Here is a 10,389-nt window from a genome sequence, read left to right on the forward strand (position 1 = left end):
GTAAAAACGTTAAAATTCTGACATTTCGACTATAGGATCAAAACTTAATTTTTCGAGCACTTCGCGTTCAGCGCTAATACTCATTTGCGACTCTTCTTCTATACAGACCAAGCCAGAGACGATTTTATTTAAAATGTTGAATTATGATGCTTTTCAGAGATTGAAAAGCGTATTAATTATTACATTTCGGTTATAGTCTCAAAACTTGATTTTTCGAATAATTCGCGTTAAATGCTAATTTTCGCTTGAAACCCTTTTTCTCTACAGACCTAGCCAGTATGAATTTTCATTAAAATTACGAATTATTAAGCTTTTTAGAGCCTGAAAAGCTTTTCAATTCTGACCTTTCGACTATAGGATTATATCGATTTCTCGAGAAATTCACGTTTGAATCACATTTTCTCTACAGACCAACCCAAAGATGATTTACTATGAAATTTTGAATTATTATGTTTCTCAGAGCCTGAAAATTCTGACATTTTAACTATAGGTTCAATACATGATTTTTTGAGAAATTCGCGTTTAATGCTAATACTCATTTGAGTCTCATTTTCTATACAGACCAAGCCAGAGATCATTTTCTTTAAAATGAAGAATTATTATGCCTCCCAGAGTCGGAAAAGCGTTTTAATTTTGACCTTTGGACTATAGGATGAATACTTGACTTTTCGATAAATACGCGTTTAATGCTAATACTCTGAAGACACTCATTTTCTATACAGACCAAGCCAGAGATGATTTTCTTTAAAATGTTGAATTATTATGCTTTTCAGTGCCTGAAAAACGTTTTAATTTTTACATTTCGACTATAGGATTATATCTTGATTGTTCGAGAAATTCGAGTTAAATGCTAATTTTCGTTTGAAACTTATTCTCTGTACAGACCAAGCCATAGGTGATTTTCTTTAAAATCTTGAATTATTATGCCTTTCAGAGTCTAAAAACGTTTTAATTCTGACATTTCAACTATATGATCAATACTTTATTTTTCGAGAAATTCACGTTCAATGCCAGTACTCGTTTGAAACTCACTTTCTCTACAGACCAAGCCAGAGATGATTTACAATAAAATGTTAAATTAATAAGCTTCTTAGATTCTAAAAGCGTTTTAATACTGACATTTCGACTATAGGATAATAACTTGAATTTTTGAGAAATTCGCGTTCAATTTGAGACACATTTTTTATACAGACCAAACTAGAGATGATTTCCTTTAAAGTGTTGAATTATTATGCTTTTGAGAGTCTGAAAAGCTCATTAATTCTGACATTTCGACTATAGGATAATAACTTGATTTTTCGAGAAATTCGCGTTTAATGCTTATACTCAATTTACACTCATTTTCTATACAGACCCAGCCAGAGATGATTTTCTTTAAAATGTTGAATTATTATGCTTTTCAGAGCCTGAATATCGTTTTAATTATTATATTTCGAATATAGGATTACATCTTCATTTTTCGAGAAATTCGCGTTAAAAGCTAATTTTCGTTTGAAACTTATTTTCTCTACATACCAAGCCAGAGATAATTTTCTTTAAAATTTTGATTTATTACACTTTTCAGAGACTGAAGAGTATGACATTTGGACTATAGGATCAAATCTTGATTTTTCGAGAAATTTACGGTCATAGCTAGTACTCGTTTGAGAGTCTTTTTCTGTACAGACCAGCCCAGAGATGATTTTCTTTAAAATGTTGATTTATTATACTTTTCAGAGCCTGAAGAGTATGACATTTGGACTATAGGATCAAATCTTGATTTTTCGAAAAATTTACGGTCATAGCTAATACTCAGTTGAAACTCATTTTCTCTACATAGCATGCCAGAGATCATTTTCATTAAAATGTTGAATTATGATGTTTTTCAGAGCCTTAAAAGCGTCTTGATTCTGACATTTGGAGTATAGTATGGAAACTTGATTTTTTTAGAATTTTCTTTTCAATGGTAATATTCGTTTGAAACACCTTTTTTCCATAGACCAAGCCAGAGATGATTTTCATTAAAACGTTGAATTATTATGCCTTTCATAGCCTGAAAAGCTTTTTAATTGACATTTGTACTACAGATTGAATACTTGATTTTTCGAGAAATACACGTACATAGCTAGTAGATGTTTATGACTCATTTTTAATACAGACTGAAAAGAGTATTAATTATTACCTTTCGAATATAGGATCAAAACTTGATTTTTGGAGAAATACGCGTTTAATGCTAGTACTTGTTTCAGACTCACTTTCTCTACAGAGCAACCCAGAGATGATTTTCTTTAAAATGTTGAATTATTATGTTTCTCAGAGCCTTAAAAGCGTTTTAATTATTACATTTCAACTATAGGATCAAAACATGATTTTTTGAGAAATTCGCGTTCAATGCTAATACTCACTTGAGTCTTATTTTCTCTACAGACCAACCCAGAGATGATTTTCTATAAAATGGTGAATTATTATATTTCTCAGAGCCTGAAAAACGTTTTAATTATAACATTTCAACTATAGAATCAAAACATGATTTTTTGAGAAATTCGCTTTCAATGCTAATACTCATTTGAGTCTCATTTTCTATACAGACCAAGCCAGAGATAATTTTCTTTAAAATGTAGAATTATTATGCCTCCGAGAGTCTGAAAAGCGTTTTATTTTTGACATTTGGACTATAGGATGAATACTTGACTTTTCGATAAATACGCGTTTAATGCTAATACTCAGAAGAGACTCATATTCTATACAGACCAAGATAGAGATAATTTTCTTTAAAATTTTGAATTATTATGCTTTTCAGAGCCTGAAAAGCGTTTTAATTTTTACATTTCGACTATAGGATTATATCTTAATTTTTCAAGAAATTTGAGTTAAATGCTAATTTTCGTTTGAAACTTATTTTCTGTACAGACCATGCCAGAGGTGATTTTCTTTAAAATCTTGAATTATTATGCCTTTCAGAGTCTGAAAAGCGTTTTAATTTTGACATTTCCACTATAGGATGAATACTTGATTTTTCGAGAAATACACGAACACTTCGCAACATCTTATTTGACCGCCCCGAAAGATTTCTAAGTCCCGAATTCGTAAACTTAGCAACATTGCACTTCAGCTCCAGGTGAGAGTAGCCAACTTTGAGTAGGTCCTTCCACTAGACGAGAAACGCTGCGGTGATAGGTTTTCAATTTAACACTTTCCATGAACTTAGAAACTATAAACCGCTATTATAATACATAATCAAACAGAAACAATATATTGGAAAAATAACCTTGAAGGATATTTACGGTTCTGCTTACTCGTCTTGAAATTTTTGGGGTTTGAAACACTGAATAGAGTATTTTTACACCTGGAGGAAATTGCCATCAAGTTTGTGAAGAAAGAAGCAAATTTGCAAGGAGTTTATGCGACATTTTATTTACAATACCTTACCTTACCATCCGGCGCTACAGCTCCTGTCGGGCCATATCCTCCTCCACTATGTCCCTCCATTTCTGTCTGTCCTGGCATTTCTGTTTCCATCTTGTTACTCCTATCTTGTTTAGGTCCGTGCATACTTCTTCCTTCCATCTGCTTCTAGGTCTTCCTTTCCTTTTAGTTGAATGTAGCTTACTCTCTATTATTGTTCTCGTCTTGGCATCTTTTGGTAGAAGATATACATGTCTTATCCAGCTGATTCTCCTGGCTTTAATGAAGCGAACTATATTTTTATGTTTTATTAGTTCCTCTAGTTCGTGGTTGTATTTTATTCTCAATCCTGTTTCTTCTCTAGTTGGTCCAAATATTTTTCTTAATATTGCTCTTTCAAATACCATTAACCTTCTTTCTGTATCTTTGGTCAACGTCCAAGTTTCGGCTCCATATGTTACTACTGGCCTGATTAATGTATTGTAGATTTTCATTTTTGTTTTTCTTGTTATTATCTTACTTTTCAGCAGATTTCTATTTGCATAATATGCTCTGTTTCCTGCTCTGATCCTTCCTTCTACGCATCTTCCTATGTTATTTATTTCATTTATTTGATTTCCCAAGTTGTTCGCGCCCGTCATCCAACAAGAAGACTCTTTCCTTGTTTCGGCCGCTTGTTGTAGCATTTCCAGGAAGGTACTGGTGCTGTAGGTAGACCAATACACATAAATGAAACACTCCATTACATCAAACTGATGTATTCGTTGCAAAATCTACATTAATTGCAGCCAACCTGCAATACATCTCTGGTACAGCGTCGCTTCTCACTTCACAGACTATTCACACTCTCACTTTCAGTAAGCACTAGTGTTCAGAGAATAACGTGGCGGCCATCTTGGCTCCAAAAGCACAAGGTACGGAACATACCGCCCACCTTGAAATTATTAATTTCAACACTTTACAAAGTACATACATAGAACACAGTTTTGATGAACAAATGTAAATTGAATACAATTTTCCCAAAATTTCCTACTGAAAATGACAACACAAAATTAAAAAGAAATTGAACAAACTAATGATTGCCTTTTATGCATAAATTTGAAAGTTTAAGTTCTTTCTTATTGGTGTTCAACTTCACTCACTGGTAAAAGAGACAGCTTCACTGCTGGCCTCTTGTAGGTTCCTTCACTGGTTCTCACTGTTGCTGCTCTAACCAATCCATCTTCACCTGGATGAACGTTGATTACTCTGCCAAGTTTCCACTGTTGAGGTGCAAGTTGATCATCTCTGACCACAACCAAGTCATCGACCTGTAGATTCCGTTGCTCCCTTCTCCACTTAGGACGTTGTTGTAACTGAGAAAGATAATCCCTACACCATCTGCGCCAGAAATGCTGTGTCAGCCTTTGCACGAGCTGCCACTTCGACAGTCTGTTCATTTTTATTGTAGCAAAGTCCCTATCTGGAGTAGCTATCAATGCATTTCCTATTAAGAAATGGCCTGGAGTAAGTGCCTGCATGTCATTGGGATCACTGGATAGAGCAGTTAACGGTCTGGAATTCAAACATGCTTCTATTTGTGTTAAAACTGTATACAATTCCTCAAAGGTAAGTAGGGCATTCCCCACAACTCTTTTGAGGTGGTATTTAACTGATTTGACACCACTCTCCCACAAGCCTCCTGCATGAGGATTACGAGGAACATTAAAATGCCACTGGATGCCTAAGCTGCTTAGAGCACTTGAAATAGTTTCATTGTGCTTTGGTTGTTTTGCCAATCTCATGAATTGCTTTAACTCTCTATTAGCACCAACAAACGTTGTTCCACAATCACTGTAAATATTACTGGGTTTTCCACGACGAGATACAAATCTCCGAAGTGCAGCCAAAAACGTCTCTGTAGTACCACTGCTCACGATTTCTAAATGAACTGCTTTCGTTGCGAAACAAACAAATAAGGCAATATAACCCTTATACTGCTTACGAGAGCGTCCAACCATTTCCTTCAACAGTATGGGCCCTGCATAATCCACACCACAGTTTATAAATGGACGAGAAGGATTGATTCTAGATTCTGGTAAGCTACCCATTAATTGTTCCCCAGCTTGTGTACAAAAGCGATGACAAGTTACACATTTCTTCACAATGTTACGCACTGTATCTCGGCCTCTCAGTATCCAGAATGTTCGTTGCAATGAGGACAACACTAACTGGGGACCAGCATGAAGATTAAGTAAATGTTCATTTTTAATTAATAAGTGAGTCAATTTGTGCTTTGCAGGTAGCAACATTGGATGTTTATGGTCCACTGTTATTCTTGCTTTGTGTAGCCTCCCTCCAACACGAATGACACCTGCCTGATCAAGAAAGGGAGCCAAACACAATAACCTGCTTTTTGTTGGCAGAGGAATTTTAGCTTGTAAACAATGTAATTCTGCTGAGAATTCACTTCTCTGAGCTTGTTTTACAAGAGAGGTCGTTGCTGTCACAAGCTCTTTAGTTGTCAATGCTCCTTGCCTTCTCTGATTCACTGACTGACGAGCATTGAACACAAATCGTTGGATCCATGCCATTATTCTCTGCATTTTAGAAAAGCTTGAATATCTGCTGATCAGATCTTCTTCTACTGTAATGTACATAACTGTAATGGCAAACTTCTTCTCTTCTTTTGTAACTTCTTCCAAAATTTTGTTGCTTGTCTCATGATGATCAAACGTTGCCAATGAAGTTGCTCGTAAGAACTCTGGTCCCGCCCACCATAACTCACACTGAGCTAAGGCTGAAGCAGTGATACCTCTTGTAGCAATATCTGCAGGATTTGATTTTCCCATGATGTGAGACCATTGTTCACGACGAAGACTCTCCTGCACTTCTGCCACTCGATTTGCTACAAATGTTTTCCACCTGCTTGGTGTTGAGGATAACCAAGCAAGCACAATGGTAGAATCAGTCCACACACATGCATCTTCCAATTTGTAGGATAGTGCATTGGAGATTACTACGAGCAATCGTGTCAATAAAACTGCCGCTGATAGTTCTAGCCTTGGTAGAGACATTTGCTTGATTGGAGCCACCTTAGTCTTTGCTCCTACCAACCTCACTTCAACATGACCATCGACATAAACTGAGCGAAGGTACACTACCGCACAGTATGCTTGTTGTGATGCATCACAGAAACCCACTAATTGACAAGCAATAGCATATGCAGATACAATAGCACGTTTGACTTGTAATTGTTGCAGTACAGGAAGTTCACTACAAAAATGTAGCCACAGTTCGCATGTTTCCACGGATAATGCCTCATCCCAGCCCAACTTTTCTTTCCACAATTCTTGAATAAGTATTTTTGCTTGTATGACTGTTGGGGATAAGAAACCAAGAGGATCAAACAATTTTGCAATGTCAGATAACAATAGTCTTTTCGTCAATGTGTGACGTTTTGGTGGTAAAGTCACAAGGAAAGTGAAGTGGTCAGCACCAGGATGCCACCTTAGACCTAACGTTTTCACAAGTTCACTGCAATGAATATCTAAAGGCACATTAGTTTCTCTCAACTCTACAGGTACTGCTGTCAACACTTGTGGCTCACTAGAGGACCATTTACGTAACTCAAAACCACCCTTTGCTAGTAACTGTATCAATTGTGACTGCAATTCGATAGCTGCTTCCACATTGCTGGCACCAGATACCAAATCGTCAACATAAAAATCATTTAATAACACTGGGGCTGCTAATGGAAATGCATTCATTTCATCAATAGCTAACTGCTGAAGACACTTTGTTGCAAGATAAGGTGCACTGGATGTCCCATACGTCACCGTGAGTAGCCTATAGTCCCTGATCAATTCTTTAGGATTGTCGCGCCACACTATTCGCTGAAAGTCTGTATCTGATGGATGGATCAATATTTGTCTATACATTTTGGAAATGTCTGCACACAAAGGAATTTGATGTTTCCTGAACCTGAGTAACAATGGAAAGATATCACCTTGCAATTTTGGCCCAACTTGAAGCTTATCGTTGAGACTAATCCCTGTTGAAGTCACTGAACTGGCATCAAAAACTACACGAAGAGGTGTACTGGTGGAATTTGGATTGATTACAGCATGATGCGGTAAATAGAAACTATCACATGGCTTCTTTTTCACTTCACTTGCAGGAACAGGCTCCATATGTCCCAAGTCTAAATATTCATGCATGAATTCTGAGTACTTCTGATGAAAAACAGGAGACCTTGCAAACTTCCGTTCCATTTGCTGTAATCTCGCCACAGCTGTTTCACGAGAGTATCCTAAGGGAGGACTGTCTTCCTTGAATGGAAGGCTCACACAGAACTTATTGTTTTCTCGAACATGAGTCACCGAAAAGTGCTCTTCACATTGTATCTCCTCTAATGTCAGATGCATTTGCCTTGGGACCTCCTCTACCTCCCAGAACTGGCGAAGTGCACTATCAAGACTACAAGATGCATGAAATGATGCTACTGCCCTTACCTTGGGAAAGTCCACACTGCCACAAAGAATCCAACCAAGAACAGTACGTAGTGCAGTAGGTGTTCCCTTTGGCCCAACACGTTTGCCACTTTGCATAAGAAAAGGAAACAAATCTGCTCCAAGTAAAATGTCCACCGGTTCCATCACATAAAACCTTGGATCTGCCAACTTCAGTCCTTGAATATGTGTCCACTTCCTGAAGTCTGGTAAAGGTTCCCTGGGAATGTTTCCTGTTATTTTAGGAAGTACGATTGCCCTTGTGGTGAATGTTTTCCTTCTGCTACTGGGTTGGAATTGTAGATCCACTACTGCACTGCCTACACCTACGCCTGTTGCTGTAATTCCATTCACAGTGATGTCTGCCTTATGCTGATGTAAACCTAACGTTTGCACACAGCGTGAGGTCACAAAAGAAGTCTCGGAGGCACAGTCTAGGAGCGCACGAACTGGTTGAAAAACACCATCTCTTCCCTGCACATAAACAACTGCGGTGGATAGCAACACTGGCTTTAGTCCCTTGTCTCCTTCTCCAGCCACATGAGAAGAAACTTCTTGGGGGGAAGTTGTTGTTTCACTAGAGTCACTCTGCTTATAGTAGTGTAACAATGTATGATGCTTTTTATTGCAAACGCGGCACGCCCCTGAGTCACATACCGATGCCCTATGATGACTTTGAATGCAATTATAACACAAACCCTTTTCTCTAACAAATCTCATTCTGTCCATCACTGAAAGGCTTTTGAAGTCTTTGCACTTGTATAGCGCATGATGCAGTTTACATTTTTCACAGGTATCATCCGACACTGCATGATACACACCCTTGAACTGGGAGCTATTGTGAGTAGACTGCTTCAATCTCTGAGCACTGAGATTTGAAGCTGATAATGCACGAGAACGCTGATCAAGAAAGTCACTCAACTCCTGAAACGTAGGCAACTCGGTTGTCTTTAATGAAAGTTCCCATTGTTGTCTAGTATCACTGTCCATTTTTTCTGTCACATGAAATACTAGGATAGGATCCCAATGTTCTATGGGAATGTCCATCACTTTCAACACGCGAACACACTCAGTAGTTGTGTCTAGCAGGCTACGTAAGGCTGCTGCATTTTCACGTTGCACTTTGGGTTGCGCGACTAAACGCTTGATTGTGTCCATAACAATTTCCCGTTTGTTTTGATAACGCGAATTTAGAATGTTCCACGCCTCTGCATAGTTATCATCAGTCACCGACATGGACTGGATAAGCAATGCAGGTTGCCCCTTTAACGAAGCTTTCAAATATTGTAGCTTTTGCGCACAGGATAACTGTTTGTTTTTGTCCACCGACGAGATAAACAAATCACGGAAAGAAAGCCACTCTTGTAATTGTCCCGTGAACACAGGCAGCGTGAGCTTCGGGAGACGCACTTCACTTGTTCGTGCTTCTGTCGATGACGTCACCGTAGCTTGAGTCTGTTGCTGCTGCAACGAACAAAGCCTGCACATGGTTGCATCCAAACGGTCTTGAATACAACCGATTTCACAGTCATAACTCTCAAAAGTTGCATCATCACACGCACTAGCCAGGTCTAATAATAACTGTTTACAATCGTCCGTTAATTGTTTGGCTTTGTTTACCGATAACGCGATTGTCACATCGTCCAGTAAACCCGCGTTCACTTTATTCTCAAGGCGAGTAACTTCTCGCTTGAGCACAGTCTTTGCTGCCGATATGGCTTCCATGTTTATTGAGTCGCGCACGGATTGTTGTTGTCCAAACTACAATGCACGCACGAAACACTTCCTGGCACTACAAAAGGTGCACTGAAATTGGTTACACGTAGCAAACAGTATGTCAATGTATTTATTCACAGTTCACGAATGCACGCTAGCACAAAAGTTCAACACAACACAACGAATGCTGATCGCAGGCAACATCCGGCACAAGGAGGACCATGTTCGCGCCCGTCATCCAACAAGAAGACTCTTTCCTTGTTTCGGCCGCTTGTTGTAGCATTTCCAGGAAGGTACTGGTGCTGTAGGTAGACCAATACACATAAATGAAACACTCCATTACATCAAACTGATGTATTCGTTGCAAAATCTACATTAATTGCAGCCAACCTGCAATACATCTCTGGTACAGCGTCGCTTCTCACTTCACAGACTATTCACACTCTCACTTTCAGTAAGCACTAGTGTTCAGAGAATAACGTGGCGGCCATCTTGGCTCCAAAAGCACAAGGTACGGAACACAAGTATTTGAATTCATGTACTACCTCGAACTTCTTATTACCTATCTCTATTTCTTTTCTTCTTTTTGGATTTCGTGCTATTTTCATATATTTTGTTTTATTTATATTTACTTATAGGCCCATTTCCTTAGAATAGTTCTCCATGTCGTTAAATACTTGTATTAACTTATTCATAGATCTTGCAATGATTGCTATATCATCTGCATAAGCGCAGATTTGTGAGCTTTTATTAAAGATGGTACCTCTTTGGTCAATCTGTTTTATAGCATCATTCAATG

At 38.1% G+C, this 10,389-nt stretch overlaps 1 protein-coding gene across 1 annotated transcript; it reads right to left on the reverse strand.

The window, feature by feature from the left end:
- Positions 1 to 4,502: 4,502 nt before the first annotated feature.
- LOC145991674 (uncharacterized) lies at positions 4,503 to 9,599 on the reverse strand. The gene has a single exon (XM_083127737.1). It carries the CDS (start codon positions 9,597 to 9,599, stop codon positions 4,503 to 4,505), a length of 5,097 nt encoding a protein of 1,698 aa, XP_082983863.1.
- Positions 9,600 to 10,389: the final 790 nt, after the last annotated feature.

The sequence above is a fragment of the Lepisma saccharinum genome, chromosome 8 (genome assembly GCF_977018435.1).
Source record: "Lepisma saccharinum chromosome 8, izLepSacc3.1, whole genome shotgun sequence".
In the NCBI taxonomy this organism is placed as follows: Eukaryota; Metazoa; Arthropoda; class Insecta; order Zygentoma; family Lepismatidae; genus Lepisma; species Lepisma saccharinum.